The 22,041-nt window shown below is 42.4% G+C and overlaps 1 protein-coding gene and 1 long non-coding RNA gene across 6 annotated transcripts in view; one reads left to right on the top strand and one right to left on the bottom strand.

Moving 5' to 3' along the window:
• Positions 1-15,552, top strand: PPP2CA (protein phosphatase 2 catalytic subunit alpha). Its single transcript, NM_001006152.2, has 7 exons — positions 1-297; positions 11,839-12,048; positions 12,557-12,730; positions 12,916-13,005; positions 13,437-13,598; positions 14,064-14,182; positions 14,798-15,552. The coding sequence occupies exons 1-7, from the start codon at positions 196-198 to the stop codon at positions 14,868-14,870; spliced, it is 930 nt and encodes a 309-aa protein (NP_001006152.1). The 5' UTR covers positions 1-195; the 3' UTR covers positions 14,871-15,552.
• LOC107054556 overlaps positions 781-22,041 on the bottom strand; it is a 23,225-nt gene continuing 1,964 nt past the window's right edge. Inside the window, exons 3-4 of one of the 5 annotated variants that reach the window (XR_005839702.2) lie at positions 14,754-19,530; positions 781-3,773 (exon numbers count right to left, since the gene is read on the bottom strand). This is a non-coding gene — a long non-coding RNA (uncharacterized LOC107054556). Of the gene's footprint in view, positions 3,774-8,087; positions 9,981-11,295; positions 19,551-22,041 lie in introns of those variants that run through there. The other 4 variants (XR_005839701.2, XR_006931413.1, XR_005839699.2 and 1 more) reach the window with 4 other exon arrangements.

Raw genomic sequence — 22,041 nt, forward strand, 5'->3', positions numbered from 1 at the left:
GGCGGCCATTACACGGGCAGTGCGAGCGAGAGAGCGGCAGAGCTGCTGTGTGTAGGGCGCTGTTCCGCCCGCCGCTCCCGTACCTTCTGCTGAGCTGTGGCTGCCGGGAGCGCGTTGTTGGGGCCTCCAGGGGGAGACGGCAGCAGCTGGTGAGGAGGAGGAGGAGGAGGGGGCGAGTGAGCGGGTGTGTGCGGGATGGAGGAGAAGGTGTTCACCAAGGAGCTCGACCAGTGGGTGGAGCAGCTCAACGAGTGCAAGCAGCTGTCCGAGGGGCAGGTGAAGAGCCTCTGCGAGAAGGTGAGCGGTGGGCTGGGCTGGGCTGGGGTGGGGGGGGAGGGCGGTGTGCGGCCGCGGGGACGGTGGTGCGAGGCGGGGGTGGCTCCTTCCGGCCTAGTGGCCGCAGAGGGGGCTGTGAGGGGAGCGGCGCGGAGCGGCGCTGGGGCTGTGGGGCGGCTCTGCGGGGCTCCCTTCGGCGATCCACGCGCGGCCCGGTGCTGGTTGAGCCGCGGCCCCTCGGCGGGCAGCGCCGCGGCCTGGCCCCGCCTCCCGCCTTTTCATCGCCTCCTAAAATGGCGCCGCCGCCGGGATCCGCGGCCCGAGACCCCCGCGCGCCGCCGCCGGGCCCGGCCCTGCTCCGCCGCCCCTCGGGTACAGCGCTGCTCTGTGGGGACGGCTGCGGGCGGGCTGTGTGACGCGGGGAGACGGTGCGGGGCGGGCAGCGTCACAGTGAGCACAGAGCTCCGTGCTGCGCTCCGACCTGCTGTGAGCCCAGCAGCTTTTTTTTTTTCTTTCAGTTTGCCTTAGAATTATAAGAACACGCTTATTAATGATTGAAACGGAAGGTTAGATTGACTTTGGGAGTCGTTTTTTCAGAATAAAATGACTCTTTGTGAAATAAAGCTCGTGTCGCTGTTTATTTCTGCAGTGACTGATGGGGAGCATTGGGATCCGCACACCGGAATGATGTGCTGTGCTGTTTGTGTAGTGCAGGAAGGGCTTAAAATCAGCCCCTGATAGACTCTGCTCTAGAAATTAAAGGGCATGATAGCTGTAGTGTAGTGGTACCCAGCTGTATTGACCAGTTGCAGTCTAATTCTGAATGGAATTCAGCTCAGCTATCAAGGTTTATTATTTTTCCTTCAATTACTGGAGGTTTTATTTTCATGCATCCTTAGATTGAAGGAATTGCCATTTTGGGGGAGATCTGGAAATCAATGTGTATGGAAGTTATTGATGTACTTGGTTCTAAAGAAGGCTGCATGCCTACCGCAGGAAGAAATGAGGGTATTTTAAGTTTGGCACCATGCCTTCAAATACTACAGCACGTTGGTTTAGGAGCAAATTGTTTCCAGAGGACTGCGCGTGGACTTAGAATTAACTGGCAGTGCTTTTGGCCAGACAGGTTCTTACTGCGTCCAAATTTTAGTTGCCTGATATTCCAGCAACTTGAAATCATAGCCATTAGATATGGTTTGTGCATTTTAAATCGTTTTGCAAGCAAGTAGCAGTTTAGGGATTGTTTTCCATGCATGTCTCTAGTGACAGCGGTCCAGCTTCTTCCTTGTGTCCCATTTGCCATCACTGATTTGCTGATTCAAGGTCTGTATCTTGGGTGGGTATTTCTAGTAAGGCTGTATGGTAATCTGCAGAAACCCAAGGAATAAATGAAATGCTTTCCATTCACTGGATGTTCTGGATAGGTGAGCAGTGGGCATATGAATAGATACTCTGTACAAAAGGCACTATAGTTGTATTCATAACTGTGCGAGGATGGAGGTGTTTTCATTTTTTCCTAATGAAGAATTGAAATAGACTTTATTTCTGGATGAGTGTGTAACGTTCATCATCAAAATAGATTCTTGACACTGGGGAAGAAAAGATTGTTCTAACCTGAAATGCTTCTGATAGGTTCAAGGCAAGGAATCACGAGGCAGGTGGGCTCCGTAGGAGCAGTGAACTCTTCTGGTGAGGCTGAAGGAATGATAAGTGACAAGCTGCAGGAATTGTTTGTTTAGTTAAAGGTGTTGGAATTAGGTTACAGAAAGCTGTCTGTCCAACTGCTGTCCAAATGCTGTATAACACGAAAACAGGAGGGAGACTGATGTGAAAATGCCACTGAGCAGCAGGCAGGCTTTGCCACAAGTTGGGTGTGTTGGAGCCAGCTCCAGACCAAAGGTGGAATTTCTTTGGGTAGTGTGACACTGTGCTTGAGATAAAGCTCCTTCTCTTACTGGGTTGTGGTCAACACTTTGTGAGGTAAATCCAGGCTGTCTGTATTAAGGAAGGATGATAACTACTGGTGGATTTACCGGGGCTTCCTGCTAGTGGTAGGTAAGGTGCTGTGTGATTGCCAGTGCAAGCAATTGGATGCTGTCCCCAGAGGCCCAAGCTTCCCATTGTCCTTTTGTCCCCTCCGGTGGGTTGCTGTGTTCCCAGAAGCAGGGCATTAGTTGAATTCTGTGCCTGTCTGCTAAGGGTCCTCATTTACCCTGTTTCCAGGCTTCCAGCACCAGCTCTCAGCAATACTGAATTATGCATCATGTTTTGATTGTTGTCAGTGGTTGCATGCATGCAGTCACACCCAAAGGTTATGTTTTTCCATGAAGAGCTTACATGTGAAGGATGGTGTCAAGTCTAGTTACTGTTCCAAATGACTGGCGAAGACCCTATCAGACAGAAGCTGTCATTCCTCACTGCGTTGAGCTGTAGCTAGGATAGGAAAAAGTAATCATTCTTGTGAGGGCTTTTCCCCATAGCACACTGTTTATTAGGTGATCTTCCTGACTGGTATTTCTGGATCTTCTGAGGCTTTGTTTGTGAAGACTGGTGCCTGTCTAGTAACACTAAGCCCGAGGGCTCTGTTGTGTTTCAGTACTGATACCAAAAGAACGTAACAGCTATTTGCAAACACAATGTAATGCAGCATAGTAACTAAATGTGGCCATTCATGCATCGCAGTTACTCTCTTGGTGCATCCTGTGCTGTGCCTCATTACCTCAGTGATGGTAACTGGTAGAAATGTCCTCTAGAGCTAGGAATAATTTGTAGTCACAAATAATATCAGCTTTCACAGTCTTGAAGAAAGTCTGAGTGACAAATTATTCTAATGTTAATATTTTCTATTAATTTTGCTACACCAATGACAGATTTTATGTGCTTTAAGTATTCATTAAGTGTTAGCTTTGAAGAATTGTTATAAATATGTGCCTCACTCAAGTATGGCATTTATTATATTGGCCACATTTGTCCTGCTGAGGCTGAATTGTATACTGATGGCTGTGTACAGAGGAGAAAGGAAGTCCTTTATGGCCAGTTGAGGTTTTTTTCCGCTGCCCACTTAGAACAAGGCTGCTGTTCTTTTCCATCCTTTGTGGGAAGTGGTCTCGATGGGACCATTGAGATGCATAGCTCAGGGAAGGTGGTATGGCAGTGCAGAATGGAAGGCAGGAGTGAGCTGCTTTCATGGATGCAATCCCCATTGGTTATTTCAGAATGCATCTCCCTCTGGGTGGAGGAGATGTCTGGGAGTCTCTCACTGGGAAGAGCTGGGCTGTTAGTGGGTTTGAACATGGCACCCAGTTTCTTGAAGCAGACAGTCTGGTTGTATGCTGTGTGGAATTGCCAGGGCTCTCACTGAGTACTTCAGATGTGTTTTACTGGTAACTGCATGGATGGTGCTGCTATCTAAAAATTTCTTAATTGATTGAAGTTCTCGTATCACTAAACACTATTCCAGAAGCCTTGATTGACACCTTGTCTCCGTAGCTTTTAATCTGTAACAAAGTTTGTGATCACACTTGCTATTTGGTCTGTCACCATTGCTAACTTTCCTAGTATAAGTGTTTCTGGGCTGTGCTGATTTCTGGTACATGACTTGTCAGTGGTGGCTTTTTTATTTTTTTCCTGTCATCTGCCACCTTTAACACCAGATCTTCCACGTTAGATATTCTGAGACAAATTGTTCATGAGAACAAGCCAAACGTGTACTCACTGCAGCTATATGAACTGCTTGAGCTCCTTCAGCTTTCTTTCAGCACCATGGTTCTAGGAGGGCAGTGTGTTACTGATGCAGCTTGCTTTTGGGTCAAAAGAGAAACCTGTGGTCAAAGTTCACTTCTTGTGTAGCACAAGACAAGAGAGTTTTGTGAAGCATGCTGTTTCAAGCTGTTACTGCCCTGATATCTCTGCCCCACTTCTTTAGAGGCACTGTTCCCTTGTCTCCTCTGTATTGGCTTTGTTCAGGACGTGTTGTGTGTCCCTACACTTCTGACAGAAGAATGGGTGTGGAAGGCACAGTGTTTCATGTCCTATTTGCTACCACATTGGCTTATGGAGTCAGTAAAAAAGAAAGTGGTGGTGGCAGGAGGGCCCTCTTTAGTTGTTTCTATGGCCTACGGGAGGACAGGAGAAGACTGGGGACTCCTTTGTTACTGCCTATTGAAGTTACCTGGGGATGGAGCTGTTAAACCATCCATCTTTGGAGAATTACAGGTGAGAAGGTTTTTGTGATGTTTTAATAACTGCTTTAGGTTATTGTGAAATGCTTTCTCAAAGAAAGACACTTTCACGCCCCGTGTTCTTACGATAGCATTAATATAAAATGAAAAGTGCTCCCTTGCACAGAAGACATTTGAAGTGTCAGCCTTGCCAGCCTTCTCACCTGTTTCTGATTACAACACTTTGGTTATGTGTATGAGAAATTTGTCTTATGCACATCGCTTCTTGTAGCACCAACAGCTTTCTCTTTGGCATTCTGTGAAATTGAGTTGTGCTGGTGTTAGTACTTCTTTCTTTTAATTAGTTTTTACTCACCACGTTCATTGTAATCAGATGGAGTGAAAGATATTCCAGTGTTGTCATTTTGGGCATAGCTTAAAATAACAGAAGTGAGCATTTGTAAGTCAGAGCAAGTTTGTACTTGAGTTTCTACAGTGTAAGGGTAACGACATGGACAAGGCTGTAGATTGATGTCCCTTTCCAGATCTACTTCTGGTAAAGCTGTTGCCTCCCAAGATCTGATGACAGTGCTGCTCTGTGACTGCTCCAGGCTGTGCTCAGTTAGTCATCAAGGTTGCCTTAAACAGCATGATAACCTTACCTGTCTGGCTTTGGCATGAGTTATGGAGGGCTTGTGCAAATGGCTCTGCTGAGAGGCTCGAAGGAGCAATGATAAAATTTCCCTTCTCGCTTAGGGACCCTTAAACACTACACCAGCATTCAATAACACAGTTGTTGCTGTAGACTTCTTTCTTTAGACAATATGTTAAACTGGAAAAAGCAGGCAGTTTATTCCTGGCTAAAGAATAAATACCAGAGCTCAACTAATCAGCTGAGCAACTCTCTGATATTTCTTCAGGGTATGTAGGAAATACCTTCCAATATAGGTGTTGAATCCTTGCTCACTGGTTTTGAAGTACATATCTTCAGCTTGACACATGTGCCTGCCCAGCCTTCCAGCTCATTCCTCACTGCATTTAACATCACTGTGCCTAGCTGTGGATGGAGTTATTTGAACAAAAAGTTTGGAAAACCTTTCAAATTTGCCACCAGGCAGTTTAGCTTCATTTATCAGACACACTAGTTTAGGAATGGCTTCAGCCTATATCTTTTTTTAATTGCTTGAGCAGTAAAAAATGAATTCAGCTTGCTATTATAGACAGAGCTGAGGATTGTAAGTGGTCAGCTTCATGCATTATTACTGTTACTCATTTACTTGGATCTCCAATATAGAGAGGAACCCATCTGGCTTTCCTAATTTATTTGGCTTCTTTTACATTCTTAAAAGATTTTTCTTTTTCCTAGATTGTTTAAAGTTCAAAATTAAGGGCACAAAGTTATCTTGAATATTGTGAAATAATGATGACATTGAATTCTGTTGGGGATGCCCCTTCCTGTCCTCATTTTCTCTCTGGTCCACTATTGTTACTTAAATAGCACTTCCTCTTCTCCTAAATCTCTCTCCAAGGGAAATAGCGTTCTTTTCAGTTACTATTAGATATGTAAGGCTGCTAATGATTTTTGCAAATTGAGGTTGAGGGGAATATCAAGACTGTACAAAGTGTCTGTCGTTTTGCAATACAAAGGAATAGAGAATTACTTGGCAAAAGTTTACTGCCTGTAATTATTCTTACAGACCTTCTCAAATTCATAGGAGAAATAAAGTGATTGATTGTCTCATTTTATCTTACGTGCAGTGCTGGCATTAGGATTAATATCTGGGTTGGCCAGTGTCTTGTGTTTATTCAGTTACTATTCTAACCAAATAGAAATTGCTAAAAGAGTGAGGCAGCAATTGTTGCTCTTCTGTAGAGTGGCAAAGAAAGGTGCTTAGATGTGTGTTGTGAAATACTAAGCTGGTTTGTATTAATCTTTTTGGGTTAGGTGTCTGTGGTTTGCTTACATAGTCATTGAGATAGAGGCCGCTATTCTTTTGTACGCTTTGAGCTTACATACAACTTCTGAGTTCATTTGTCAGTTCTGTTTGCCCAGCCCTGAGAAAATTAAGGGCCACAAATGTGCAGTGAGTGCATTGTGACACACATTGCCAGGAGCTGCACTGTGACTGAGCAGGCATGCTGTTTCGTTCACCTAGTTCCAAACCTCCAGAATGGCCTGCAGTGAATGACGTTAGTGATGGTGGTATAGGTGCTGCTCACCAGGACAGAGTAGAAAGGATGCTTCTGTTTCAGTCATGGAAGAGTATTTTGCTGCTGTTAGTACTTTTGTGTTGGATGGAAATGCTGTTTTTACTTGCTGTGGAATACTAAATAGTTAAACGTTAATTGAAAGCTTTGAATTTTAATTTTATTCCTGCATATGCATTCACACTGAACTCCTTAGTGGATTCTGAAGTTCAGAATAAAGCAGGTTCCCTTTTGTGCTGCGTAGTCTGGCTGCTGTCTTAACATCTTCACAGGAGAATGATATCAGAGGCCTGATGTCTCTACTTTTGTTTCAAAAGTCAGACTGTAAAAGAAAACCCCTTTTGCTCTAAAACCAGCCCACGTTTGATCTGAATGTCTTTCCTCTGCAGGTAGGGGCTGGGGTTGGGGAACACTTGAAGGAAACAGAAATGCATTTATTTTGTAGAAGAGCTGCTGACTTTGCATGGAACTGGGATCTATTCCAGGTGGTGATGCTGGCCGGCTAAAACCAGCCTTCATCCCAATTAGCTGATCATTGTGGCTTTAGTCACATCCTGTGCATCTTGACGACAGGAAACTATGGGTGTGGCTGAAGTCTTCGATCTCAACAAAATATCTTTATGGTAACTACAGATGCGTGACTTCGTCTTGGTTACAGTGGATGCCTTTCCATACAAGCTTTATTAGACAGCACAGTGGCTTACAGGTGTGAGTTTTGGTCTTCCAAGAATGCATTACAAATTTCCACTGTGACTGCAGAGCTGTGTTATCTCATTAAAGTGATGCTTATTTTTCCTTTACTGAGTTAGTATTAATCTTTTGATAAGTGCTTTATTGCACTGATTCAGCATTGCACAGCAGTTTCAAACACTGTTTTTATGGCTCAATGAAGTCACAGTAATGTTTCCTGCTTTTATTTTTTTCTGTATGATGTGCCTCACAGAGTAGGTACTTGGTTTGAGCTATCAGCGGTTCTGCTGGAAGGTAATGATCTGAGGAGGGGAAGGCATGAAAAAGAAATACATTGCGTGTTCTGAAAACAAAAGAGAAATTGTATGCTGATGAATTGAAGAGATTTTTCAGAAATAGACCAGTTCGGATTTGTTTTATGAGCTATGGTAGATGATATATTCTGCTTATGAAGCAAACTTGCTTGCCCTCAGCAGTGTGAGAGTGGCTGGGTTGCAGCCCTCGAGGCGCTCAGCTCTGAGCTGTAATCTCTGTCTTGTTGGGCAGAAATTTAGGCAGAGAATGAGGGAAATGGGAGATACTCAGAGTGCCGGCAGCTCCTGCCTTTCATTAAATAAAATCCTGCAGATCTGAAAATCAAATCTCAATAGCTTTAATGATCAGACATCTTTTTTGAATTTTTTGCACCCCAGCCTGTTACAAAACGTGGTGCTTGCTTGGATCTTTCTGTTTTAAAACAACGGAGCTAACTTCTGTATTTTACGAACGGGTTTTTATTGTTTGGTTTTGGCATATAAGATGGTGCTTTGTAAGCAACAAAAATACAGTGCTTTACTGTTCATTCTTCAGTTTCAAAGATGTGCAGCAATCCTGGAAGGTTTGGATCCTTAAATTGTAGGCTTTATTTTCGTCTGGTAATACTTCTGTTACTCTAAAGTGAAAATTCGTTTTCTTGTGCCTTTAAACTAGCATTAGTTTGAGTCCCGTCTGCTGGCTCTCTTGATGGAGTTTGCACAAGTTGCTTTTTCCCCAGAAAAATGGTTGAGTAAGCAGATACTGCAGATACTGAGAAGTGAACTCCAGTCACTGTGACTGAACTGACGTGTGTTTGATACGTGCTTACTTTCTGTTCGAACTTTGAGATCGCTCTAAGTGTAGCACATGACTTTCCACATCAGCAACTGTTGTGTAGGACAGATTTTACTGAGTTCTGGTACTGTTTTTCCTTGTGTCTATCAGCTGCATGTAGGGACTTGTCGCTGCAGTGTTGCATGCTGCTGACATTGGGCATTTGCTTCAGTTTATTGACTTTGTAGAATACATGTTAAACTTCCTGTGGAGTCATGAGAACCGAAGACCTGCAGAAGCTCAGAGCTCTCCTAATGTTAAGAATTGTTAAGAAATGAAAAATGTCTAAGAAACAAAAGCACTGGTAAGTGCTCGAAAAATCTTTGAGTTTCAGAATTGCGTAACTGTTTATGTAGAGATAGGCAGTGAAACCTGAATGTTTCAAAACGTTAGTGTTAAAATACTGTGAAGTATTGCACTGCCATCCTTGGCAATAGGTCACAGGGTTCTTGAAGTGGGAATCGATGTGCCTGTCACTTCCCTGCTCCTCCCTCATCAGGTGGCCTGACTGAGCACTGCTCTGCTGTGTTGGAGGCTGCTGTGGTGCTCTGCTGCTTCCCTGCTGGGAATAAGCACGGTCACTGTTGGTGGCACATCCATTCTGGGGAGGGATCTAAATAATGTGACTGAGCTAATAGCATCATCCTGGGTCTTGAAACAAAGTAAGATTGCCTGGGCTGGCGTGTGGTCCCGTACAGAGCTGGAGTCACCCGTGCTTAAGTGATATTAGTAACTGTTTGACTCTGTGAATCTTGTTGTGAAATTATATTACATCTACTCTTGTCTTGCCAGCTTGTGTTTCTGTAGTGTCACAGTATATTCCAACAGTTGTGGCTTTACTCTTTTTATAGGAACTGAAAATCAGGAGCAGGGTGCAGCTGATGGTTTTTCAGTGCTATTTTCCACTTCCAACTCTCTCGAAGCTCTTTTTTAGAGACCAGTATACTGCATAAGCAGTTTGGTGTATGCCACTGCTAATGCTGTGGGACATAAAACTGTAAATGGGCTAAGCAGCTCATAAGTTGGCATTTCATTAAACTTGTTTCAAGAACATGAAAATATTTAGATGACTACACCAGCATCCCTTTGCTGCAGGATTTAAATGGAGATTGCTATTTTGCAAGTTGACCTGGAACCGTCGTCTTCTATTTGAGTAGCTGTCTGACTTACCTATGTGCTCGGTCGTATGCATATCTGAGCCATTGAATATTTCAAAAACTGAGGAAGCGACAACTCCGCAGAGGATGATGCCATTTTAATCTCGGTCAGCATAAAAGTTGCAAACCTTTGATGAAAAATGAATGCAGCATTCCTTGTGTGACGCTTCCAGTGCATTACAAAAATCCGACAGTAGAAAGCATTCTAATTAAAGAACGCTTTTTTATATTGAAGTGCTATAAGTCTCTGTAACTTTCTCTGTCAAAAGGAGAACTAGGATGGGTAATGCTTCTGACTGTAATGGTGTATTAGAGGAGGCCCACGCTGTTAGAACACCTCCAAAACATCCGGTGAGTGTCACTGCATTAAAATGAACTTAAGTCAGGCTATCTTAAAATAAATTGATGTTTTTAGCATCTACCGCAAGCCACCAGCTACCCATCTTTGGCACAAGGCACAATGTGAGTGGAAACTCATATGAGCTTGACTTTTGTTGTAAATAGGTCTGCAGAGTAGTTTAACTTTGTTACTCATGATTTTTAATATCTCAAGCTGAGTGTTGTGCAGGGTACTTAACCATGACTGCATTTTGCATTTCTTCCTAGTGTTGAATGGAATCTTTGCATCTCCATCATTAAAGTCTATGTTGCTGGCACTTGGTGTTTGAAATGGTTGCTGGGCTGGGTAGCTTGGATAATGCTCAGGAGCAGTGAGACCACATCTGGGGATGTCCATCACTGTCCAGCTAATGGCTTCACAGCTAGAGTGGGAGTTTGGACAGAGCAGCATGTTCCTTAATGAGCCTGGTTCTTGTTGGGACCAGGTATTTAATCTCTTGTTTAGCTTTTAATTTCAGATATTTTGTTCCTAACCTTCCAAATCTCCTGCTTTTCAAATGCTGATGATTTTTGTCCTACAGTATCTCAAGATACTTCTCTGCTTAGCAGAAAGCCTCAGAAACAAGTATGCAGCTTTAGATGTCAGCTTAGGTTTGAGTTGTCGGGTTAGGTTTGAGAAGGCAGCGAGAGAAATGACCCTAAAATGAATGTGGTGTTGCTCTTCTGCCTGTCTCTTATGCTGTTGCATGCTTCAGGGTATTTGGGATTCAGAGTGGCTGTGTGTAGGTGGTATTTAGTGCTGCTACCGTGAGTTTTGTGGGCATCCCATCTTATGGGATAGAATGCAGTTTTCGTATTCTTGGTAATATAATGAGGTTAAAAATATCCTTTGTGAATAGGAACATCGATGCTTGAAAGGCATAAGTCTTCATAGATGGTAACTTGTAAACTTGTTACTATTTATATTTCTAATGCCTCCAATACTCCCTTGATTTAGGAAATTATTGTGGCATGTATTTATAGCTGGTTCTCAGAGTAGTCACCAGCAACTGGCATCATGATGATAAGACTGAAGAATTCTGGCAGTATTTCCAAATTACCTTTTTGATGCTATAATTAGCTTGTGCTATTTGTATGAATAACCCTTGTCAGCAACCTCTGTGTGCGAAACCTTGGGGAAGAAAATGAAGAGAACAAAGATCTGCTTTTTACTTCTGCTTATAAAAGGCATGTTTGTGCAAACTTAGAACACACACAAAGTTACTGCGTGGTTGGTAATACCTCTGAACGTTGGTTGAGTTCTTGCTTCTGCTTCAGGTAGGATCCTCTACTGCATTCAGAGAGATGCACACATGAGTAGCAAACTGTTATCTCACTTCTGAAGCAAGACATCTGAAGTGTGGGATCCTGCTGGAGCTCTGGCTGGTTGACACAGCCATGTTCACCTCCCAGATTTGGCTGTGTCTGAGTTCAGGCTTTGGAAGGCTTGGGAATAAGCCATTTGCATGGTTGTAGGCTTACTGCGAACTTTACAGTCCCAGAGATGATGCTCGTTGGTCTGAAGGCAGTTGTGCTACCTTTCTTGGAGCCGCTTTATAGAACATGTCAGTTTTTTCTAAGCTGGAAACTAATTCTGAAATACCCATTTGTTGCTGGGTGAGGGGGGAAAAAACAATTCTTCAAAAAATAAAAATACTTTTAAATTTCTATAGCATGAAGCAGAGTCTTTCAAGTAGATAAACTCCTATTCCATATGCCTCAGACAAGGACAAGAATTGATAAAAAGAGCAGGTAATGTTGTAACATTGCAAATGGTGGAGCATACTGTGAGGAAAAACTGCTCACAGACAATCTTACAACTTCTTCATTTTTGTTTTTAGGCTAAAGAAATCTTGACAAAAGAATCCAATGTACAAGAAGTGCGATGTCCTGTCACAGTGTGTGGAGATGTGCATGGACAATTTCACGACCTCATGGAACTCTTCAGAATTGGAGGCAAATCACCAGACACAAATTATTTGTTTATGGGGGACTATGTTGACAGAGGTTATTACTCAGTTGAAACAGTCACGTTGCTTGTAGCTCTTAAGGTAATCTTTCTTCTGTACCATCCAGTATAAAATGTGTAATTACTGTCCTGACTGCGTTTGATACCAGTTATGAATTTACTGCAGAGGTTTTGTAAGTAGAAAAACTGAAATGTTGTCTGTGTTGTCACAAATATTTTTGACAAACCTATATGCGGTTAGTATTTCTGAAAAGGCCGTGTAACTTTTTGTAAAGGGAGTGCTGCATTTATTTTTATTCTCTTTAAATGTGGAAGTAGCAGTCTTTAAAAATGTGAGATAACAGCTTAGTGCACAGGGATAGTGAAGTCCACTGGTAACAGTGGATAAAACCTCTACTTCATCTCAAGGCTTCTGGCAACTGAAGACTGGCAACATCTAGCTGTTATTTTTTTTTTCCTTTAAGGTTGTAATTTAATTTTTTTTCTTATTGCTTAATGGGCATATTATGGGGAGGGGAAGAAAAGCAAAGTGTGGTTTTGGGAAATGCATGTTGTCGTGCCCCTAAAATATCTTCAACTATTACGTTTAGGTCCGTTACCGTGAACGTATCACGATTCTTCGAGGGAACCATGAAAGCAGGCAGATCACACAAGTATATGGTTTCTATGACGAATGTTTAAGAAAATATGGGAATGCAAATGTTTGGAAGTACTTTACAGACCTTTTTGATTACCTTCCTCTAACCGCCTTGGTGGATGGCCAGGTAGAGTTAACTTGGACAGAGTTAAATGTTGCTGGTTGTGAAGGGAGCTATTAACACTGCATTCAGTGAGCTCTCAGCTTGAAAATAATCTCTTGAAAAGTTTTCTTAATTATTTATACTAAACAATTATATTTTTTGTACTAATAAATGTAAACAAGTGAAATTTCATAATGCATCTCTTTCAGATTTTCTGTCTACATGGTGGCCTCTCTCCATCAATAGATACGCTGGATCACATCAGAGCACTTGATCGCTTGCAGGAAGTTCCTCATGAGGTATACTGAAAATTAATTATCTTATTCATGATTCAGCATATGTTGGGTATTTTAATGTATACAAAGGCAGAAAATCAGGTTCAAAACGATGTAGCAATTCGAAAATGCCTGTCTTGCCTAACTAGTCTTCTGCAGGAAAATTAAGGGCTGTGTTCTTGCCTAAAGTTACAATGCATGTTTTAATATCTCAGAGGTGAGAACTACTTCTGTGAAATTTTTTCATTAAAATTAACTTCCTTGTTAGTATTTCAGGCTTTAACTACACTAACAATTGTAGCTGATAGAGGTGGGGTTTTTCTTAGATTATTTTTCTAAGCCTTCAAGAGGAGCTGCAGTAAGCTGTGCAGGGGCATGAGTGTGTAGATTGTGTTTTTTGTTTTTACTTTTATTTTTTGCTTCAATTTATGAAATACTTTCCAAATGTCTTACAGGGTCCAATGTGTGACTTGCTATGGTCAGATCCAGATGACCGTGGTGGCTGGGGAATTTCTCCTCGAGGTGCAGGTTATACGTTTGGACAGGATATTTCAGAAACCTTTAACCATGCTAATGGCCTTACATTGGTTTCAAGAGCTCATCAGTTGGTAATGGAGGTAAGCAGCAAAGGCTGTGTGTTTAAGCTGTTGATAGTGCAGTTAGTTGTGGTGCCTGAGATGTGCACTTGGCCTTTTTACAAGGTAAAGGGATGTGTGTGGTTTTCTTCTTAGTCTCTGGTGATCCCTAGAAGTTGACCTCTAATCATCAAAACCAGAACCCACACCTAGCTTTAAAAAGATTGTGTAATTCAAAATTAGTATTTTAATTTTTAACAGTGTAGTGGAGAACTCTTGCTGTTTTTTAATGCGCTTATCTAATGCTGACTAGGAAGATGTTATATGCTATGGTGCAGTTCCTTTTTTCCTTTTTCAGTTGAGAAGAGAAATAAACATACAGCCTTAATGTTATTTAAAACTGCAAAGCCTATGTAGGGTTTTGCACGTTGAAATTCAGTTTAGTAGTCAGTTATGGGGTGCAACAAATGAATATGGTTTTCCTAAATAGTTTATTTTCCTCTCCAGGGGTACAACTGGTGCCATGATCGGAATGTAGTAACAATTTTCAGTGCTCCAAACTATTGTTACCGTTGTGGCAACCAGGCTGCAATTATGGAACTTGATGATACTTTAAAATACTCCTTGTAAGTATGCCTAAAAATGAGATCCGTGTTGCACGTGATTTTAAGATTTGATAAGTGGTATTTTGCTACAGTAACTATTTATGGTTTTGAGGTATGGTTTTTACCCTGTACACCTTCAGGGGGTGATGTGACAGTGGAATTGTTGGGCTAGTCCATATGTAGAATATTTTCCAGTCAGATATTGGAAAGTGTTGTTGTTGACATTCAGACAGATGTCATTAAGCTCATTATATACAATAAAGTCAGTTTAATTAAATACTACAGAAGTATGTAATTTGAATGTTGGAGTACTGTCATACCTGAGGTAATTATGCTCACCTGTAAGTCTAGGGCAAGAGACTTACAATCTTGTTAGGACATTGACTTTTGGAGCTGCTATAGCAGTTTTACTAATAAATGAGGAATTGTATACAGCGTTGTGTAATTTACCTCTTTGATAACTACTGGAGACTTTTAATGTCTAGATGTATGCTGATATCTGATCAATTTGAGTCTTAAAAGCCAAAATTTGTTTCTTTCAAGTCCATAGAAGTAATCCGAAGATGAGTTTAAAATAATTCAGAAAAAATACCTGAATGTAAATGGAATGCTGTCATTAACACGTATGCTTTTCAGTTTGCAGTTCGATCCAGCGCCGCGCAGAGGTGAACCGCATGTTACTCGTCGCACCCCGGACTACTTCCTGTAAAGAGATTATAGACCTGTACAGTATTGCCATGAACCATACGTTGACCTAAAGAAAATGGGAAGAGCAACAGTAACTCCAAAGTGTCAGAAAATATTTAACATTCAAACTTGTTTTCACATGGACCAAAAGACGTGCCATATTCAAATACAAAGCCTCTTGTCGTCAACAACTGTGACCACTTTAGAATGAACCAGTTCATTGCATGCTGAAGCAACATTGTTGGTCAAGAAACCAGTTTCTGGCATAGCGCTATTTGTAGTTACTTTTGCTTTCTCTGAGAGACTGCAAATAATAAGATGTAGACATTAACACCTCGTGAATACATTTAACTTTCCATTTAGCTATAGCTTTATTCAGCATGACTGTAGATAAAGATAGCAGCAAACAATCATTGAAGCTTAAAGAACATTTTTAAAATAAGTACCAAGGCTTCATATTTGTTCTGAAACTGTTTGTTTGTTTTTATTTTCAGGGAATACTGTTTAATTTAATTGTATTGATTTTTTTTTTTGTCTGCACTCAGTTCCCTTTTCCACTCTTTGCCCAACCATATTGTCCCTTGTAATTGTCCAGGCATAGTGAATTACTTTGAACAGAACTGTTTTTTTCTGTAAAACAATGTTACTGCAGGACAGAGCTGCAGTGTTTTTCATAATAAACTTGTGAACTAAGTATGGAAAAATGTCAAATTCTAATTGCATCTCAGGTCAGCTCTGGTTTATTAAACTAATGCACAGCTGGATAGGTTTTATAAACCTGGATAGAAGTTTCCACCATAAATAATGGAAAAAAAAAAAGTGATTGAAGTGTGCTGGAAAACTGTGACCTTCTGAGTTCTATCCCAGGGAGATGTCTGGTCCTGCAATCTCATGTAGCTGAGAACAGAGCTCACGTGTTACTGAAATGTTGCTCTCTTTTTTCCCTCTTGGTGCTCTGTGAAATATTCAAAAGTAGAAAAATACAAGATAAATTAACTGATCGAGCATGGCTTTCTTTCAAGTGTAAATCTAAGTTTGAGTTATTTCCATTGTAGGTGCTAATACTTCAGAAGAAAATCTGAAAAACTAAGAATAAAACCAGTTTTCTAAATATTAAAGGAATAACGTGAAATTCAGTGCTATGTGTATTGCCCAAGCTTCCATTACACAAATAATAGTGTGATTTGTGTCAACTTCTGTTTTAAAACTTTCCATTCTACTAATCTGAATCTGACAGTGATTTTGTTCAAAACACATTCATATGTTTTGCATTGTTAAGGCTCATGCTTGCAACTTCTTTTTGGACATATCTTAAAAGAACTTAGCTGGCTGTTCTAATGGAAGGCCCTTGCTGTTCATACTGTTGAAGACTCTGGTTTTTGGGCTCAGTACACAGACTGTGGGACAAAATAGAGGGATTTTTTTTATACTGCTGGCCTGTAAGAGAAAATATAGAAGTGTTGCAAGTGTGCAGGCCTGCTTTCACACACTTTTTTGGACTTCCTTGCTTTTTCTGAGGTTTTCTCTTTGAAGGGCTGCCTAACTGTCAAACCTGCAAGACACTTCCTTTCACAATTCATTAATTCACACCTTTTCTGAAAGGCTTGAGGGGTTACTTTTTTTTCTTCAGCAAAAATTCTACCTTCAGGTAGAGCTCCAAACTATTTCTGGAAAGCTGAGTCCTTCTGAAGCGTGACCTCTTACAGGGAGCAGTGCATTCTAAAAATAACGCTCACGTGGAGGTGCTCCTTTTGTTGTTGTTTTTATCTCGCATGTTGAGAGCTTTTGCTTTGATCACTAGCAAAAAAAAAAAAGCTCCTTTGCTTCAGATTCATTAGTTCACTAAGTTCCCTTTCCTCTTGCTTGCCATTCTCTGTATTTGTACTTTTGCAGATAGAACTTTGTATCTTCGTTGACACCATTCCATCAAGAGGAATGACTTGTCCTACTGCCTTTGGCGTGATGCATCCCCTGCTGCAGTGGGAAGCAGTTCATTTGTTCTGTTTCTGTATGCAAATACAAGCAGTTGTTAGTAAAGCCAACAGAGTATGTTGACAGTCACTCCAGGTTTTGCACTTTTCTCCATAACTGTGCAGTGACTGCCATTTGTAGGCTTTTGTTTTTAAGAATACTGCATTGTGAACAAGAAATTGTTCTGATGGGGATTAGTAATGCTGTTTGCCAGCCAGCTGGGAGGTGAGATTCAAGAGGAGAGAAAACTTAAAATAGAAATAATTACCGCCCAATTTCTGAGCAGCTGGCTGACCATAAGTTCACCTAAGTTTCACTTCAAACTGTGATGCTACTGGCACGTAATTAGGATTTCGGTTTGTTTCACAGATCAGCATTGACCTTTCCTTCTGCACTGCAGAGACCGGTAGGTTGCTTGGCAAGGTGATGTCAGAGTGGCTCAAAGCCCTGTATCCTCATCATCCAGTACCTGAGTTTGTATATCAGATTGAAGTAAATGCCTCTCATCTGTAGAGGTCTGTTCTTTGAACTAAGGAATCATTAAGTCAGACTCAAAGTATTAGTACATACACCCATACGCAGGAAAACCCTTGGTAATTTCCTTCTTGAAAGGAGAAGATGGAAGGATTTGGGACATACAGAATTGTGGGTTTTCATTCCTTCATTCTCTTATTCCTTCTCTGCCTGCCCCCACCTGCTGCCTGTCCCTTGGCATCCCCCAGGGCTCAGCTGTCCTGCAGTGCATCCCGCAGAGCCCTGCTGCCTCAGCTGCCATGGCTGACACGGGCTCATGTGTATAGGTGCCTGTTTTCTCCAAGGTAAATGGACACTTGTGTTTGTAGCCTCAGGCTGAAGCCAGATAGTTTCCAGCTGCTCACATTTGCATACAAGCTCAGTATCGCTGCTCTGCTGTTTTAGATGACAATAGCTGTAAGGTTTCTTGATGCATAGGCGAGTGAAGATGGACACAGCTAAATACCTTGTTGTCTGCCTGGATGATGCTTCTGCCTTGGAAAAGAGGTGGTGAGCGTACATATTGCTGATGAAAGCTTTGACGTTTCACTTGATTGTACTCCAGTCTGGTTAGTATCGAAGGTCAGCCTGGATTTTTTTCATGGTTGCTGAAAGTCACGTTGATAAAGATTGTATGGTGAGGGCCTGGGGAAAAGTCTTTCCTCTGGCAACCTGAGAATTCAGGCTGAATCCTAAAGGCCAGCTGTATATTTTCTCATGGACAACACAAAAATAAGATATGGAAGCACTCAGTTTATTTTTTGCATTTTCATCTTAGTTCAATAAATACATCCCTCTGTTCTTCCCTTCTTAGCCCTTCATTTCCTTACTAGTAACACCACAAGTTCCTGCTGTAGGAGGAGCTGTGATATGGAGCAGGACAGGGCTGAAGGTGAAAAGCACTGGTTCTGGAAAAATGCTCTGGTCTGTAAGGAGAAGAGGCACGTGTTATCGAGTGACCACTCTGAATTTCAAATGATGTGACACTGCCTTCAGTTAACTGAAGGTGTGGTTCCGCTCATCCCTTTCTTGTCTACCAGCCACACAGTTTTTAATTGCTTTTTGCTTTACCTGTATGCTGAGAATGTGTAGTAATTTAGGATTTGTTTTATTTATTTCCAGTCTGTAGAACTTCTGAATTGCTGTCCTCTCCAGGTTGTTGCAGGTGTCTTGCCCACACATGCAGTCTGACTGCTTAGCTATGGTTGTGCAGAGATGCCTGCGCTGTATCAGTTCTCTGCAAGTTCCAGACAGGATAGTTTGGAAACAGGTTAAGTGTTAGTAAAAATAACACTGGACTACACAGAAATCTTTCAGGACACGTGAACACACTAAGGCAGCTCTGCAGAGCAAGCAGTTGAGTCAGCTTACTGTGGTTTTTTAAAGTTTTGGAGCTCTAATTCATTTGGCTGTGCTCCTCCTGGATGAGGATAAAGACAAAGTGTTCTCCTGAGCAAGGGGCTGGAGTTCTTTGGCATGTATACAGGAAAAAAAAAAGGCTGAGACAACACTTTAGGTTTTAAATTAAGCAGTGCAACATGTTTTAGCCTTTTAAAACCTGTGCTGTAGCTTAAAAGCATTATTCCTTAAGGTGAGTTGAGAGCTACAGCGCCTCATCTCAATTACTGTATGGTAAGCAACTGCTTATAGATGAAAATGAAACTGATTGCTCCTAGTATATAAAACACAGATTGCTAATTGTATTTAAATGCTTACATATATATTGCCAACATACAGAAAACATAAAAGCATCACTTTTAGAGAAGGAGGGCACTGTGGTACTGGAAAGGATGAACTAGAGAGGCTCCAGAACATCTCTTCTTGGAAGGTTCCAGGACTAGACTAGAAAAACACATCTGAGCTGCCGTTGGTGCTGGTGCTGCTTCAGACTGAGATGCCTTCCAACCTACGTTCTTGTGTCAAAAGCAACATCTCACTGAGTTGCAGCACGTGAGATCCACAGTGGATGTTTATCCCATTACCTCATCGTCAGACTGCTGTGAAGATGTCAGGGCTTTGGTTTTGGTTTGCAACATCAACTACAGATAAATTTAGGTGTGTCCAGTGGTCTCAAATCGGCATCAGCTCATTTCTGCTGATTTTCTGATGGCTGCATTGTGCCACCTCCGCTGTCTGGGCGAGGTGAGCACCGCTGGTGGAAGCTTTGGGATGGGTGCTGTAGATGAGAACCATCAGCACTGCAAACAAATGCAGCATTCTGTAAGACGGTATAAATTGAATGGAGCGTTTGTTACTTGGTCCTCTTACTGACTTCCGTACCTGTATTTCTCATCAGATCACCCCTAAGTGCAACTGTTCTCTTAAAACAAAACCACACCATAGGAACTGTCTGAAATGGGATGATACATTTAAATACAAAGTGCTGAACTGTCAAATAGGACTCTACTCTTTAAACCAGCAATCTCATGTTTGATGGAAAGGCTTTAGCCTGTTTTCCTGCTGCCTCTACTTCTCAGGGGATTTGAGACCACCACCACCATGCTGGTTAATTGCAAGACTTTGTCAAAACCCATCTTTATTGTAGCTGTCAGTGTAAGTTCTGTGGAAGTGGGGAGGCCCTGGAGGAGGGCTGTTGGGAAGGAGCCTCTGCTGCTCATTCTGTGCCTGACCCACTTTACAGTCGGCTTTGCTCATGCTCTGCCACCGCCTTTGTCCTCAGGGAAGTGGGACGCTGCCTGGCACTGCCCTGGGTGTGGGCAAGATGTGTTGGCTCTCAGAGGCTGCTCCGGCTTCTCCTTTTCCAATATAAATTCTGTGTTCATGAGGTTTATCCACTGTTAGCTCAGTCATCTCAGCACTTCCCTGCACTGTCACTTTTCCACGGCTTTCTCTTTTCAAAATGTTTTGACTTAGCCTGACTTGTGAAATGCACTACATTTATTCCCATGGACTTTGAAACCTTAAAGCCTCTGCTTTTTATTGTCTGCAGCATCAGTACCAGCCCGGAATCTGCCTTTTGGACTTTGAACAGCTGCAAGGCTTCATAACAGCACTGTGCAGCCACAGAACTGGGGCTGTGGGCAGCTTTGGATATCTCTGGTACCCACTGCTCCAGCAGAGCCATCGGAGCTGCTGCCTGGCACTGTGTCCTGCTGCGTTTGGAGGTCTTCATGGGGACCCCAGCACCTGTCCGGGTACCTGTGTCCATACTTCATCACCCACACAGCAAAGAAAAACCCTGTAAAGCCAACTCAGTTTACTTAAGTATCAGAGTAGGTGCTCAAAGGTCTTCACAAATAGCTGCTTGAAGCTGTTCTGAAGGCCAGTTACAGTAAGTCACTCTTGTTCTGTTCTCGCTCTGGCAGCCACGCGTTCCTTACAAGCCAGCAGGTGCAGCACAGCCCCACTGCTGGGCCATGGGGTGGAATTAGGCACCCTTCTGCCAACCATGCTGGAAGTGGGGAGCTGCCACTCAGCAGCATCTCCCTCCCTATGCACAAACAGGGACTACAGGATTGGAGCAGTCCAAATTATTTCTGTGGATGCTACGGCAAAAATGGTACAAAACCCAGTATGTATAAGTACATGGAGGTAGACTGCAGATGAGGTTAGGAAAAGCATGTGGCAAATATGCTTGAGGTAGGTTTGCTTCCCTTTTGAATATCTTTTTTATGCTGTCTCAAATCCTCATAGTTAGGCAAGGAGAGCACACAAAAGTCATTTGAGGGAGAAACAAGCTGATAAAGAAATAAAAAAAAATCAGCTGATATTGCCTGAGACAATTTGATTGAGTTTTATCAGCCTACTGCTGTTACATCATCTAAACTGCAGACTGCCTCCCTCAGTACCTACCCACTCCCCTGCCTTCCTGGGGCACAACTCGCACAGAAAGCAACATCCTAAGGATGCTTCTGTTGCACAGGTTTTGATGAAGCAGAGACACAATTTTTCTGGAATTCAGTGGAGACAAGAATTTTCTTTCTTTTCTGCTGCATTGTTGCAAGATTGCTTTAAATAACATTGGCACAAGCACAAGGAGCTCAGCAGTATTTTTCCAGCATCTGTATCAGACAAAAAAAAAAGCTTGCTTGCTCTCAAAAATGTTCCCTACCTTCTGCATTCCTTGAAGGAAAAAAAGACCACTTTTGTGAGTCTGACTGCCTGTGCATACAGACCAGCTTCTTGTCCAGGCTCAGTGGTCACACCGTGCTACCCAGCAGTGATACCAGGCTCTGCCACAGCAGCTGTGGTCTCCTGGAGTGCAGTCCTTGCAGGCTCACCTTCCCTTTGGTCAGCAAATGCAGACCAAGTCCTGTGATGATTCCCAACCTGTGATTGGAGGAGCCAAGCTGAGGTCTTTCAAGCCTGGTTCTCTCTAGGCTTTGATAATCCCATGTAACACTTGTATTAAAAAAAAAAAAAACTCATCTTTTTACATCATGTTATCTCCATAATCTCTAAATCACAACCAGCACTAACAAAGAGCATTTCTCTGTCTATGAAAGAGGAGTGTGAAGTGGTTAGGGTTCTTTTTTGAGGGGGGGGGGAGGGGAGTGGGAAGAGGGCATAGATAAGAGAATATGTTTACTTTTAGCTAAACAGCCAAGAGGAATAGCTGAAAACATAGTCCAAGGTTCTGGACTAATCCCGTGCTGTGTCCAGGAGGCTGCTCTCTGTTGCTAATGCCATGTTCAGTGTCAGAACTCCCTTCCCCCTATGGCTGCGCAGCTGCTCAGCTGGCTTCTGCC

The sequence above is a fragment of the Gallus gallus genome, chromosome 13 (genome assembly GCF_016699485.2).
Source record: "Gallus gallus isolate bGalGal1 chromosome 13, bGalGal1.mat.broiler.GRCg7b, whole genome shotgun sequence".
NCBI lineage: Eukaryota > Metazoa > Chordata > Aves > Galliformes > Phasianidae > Gallus > Gallus gallus.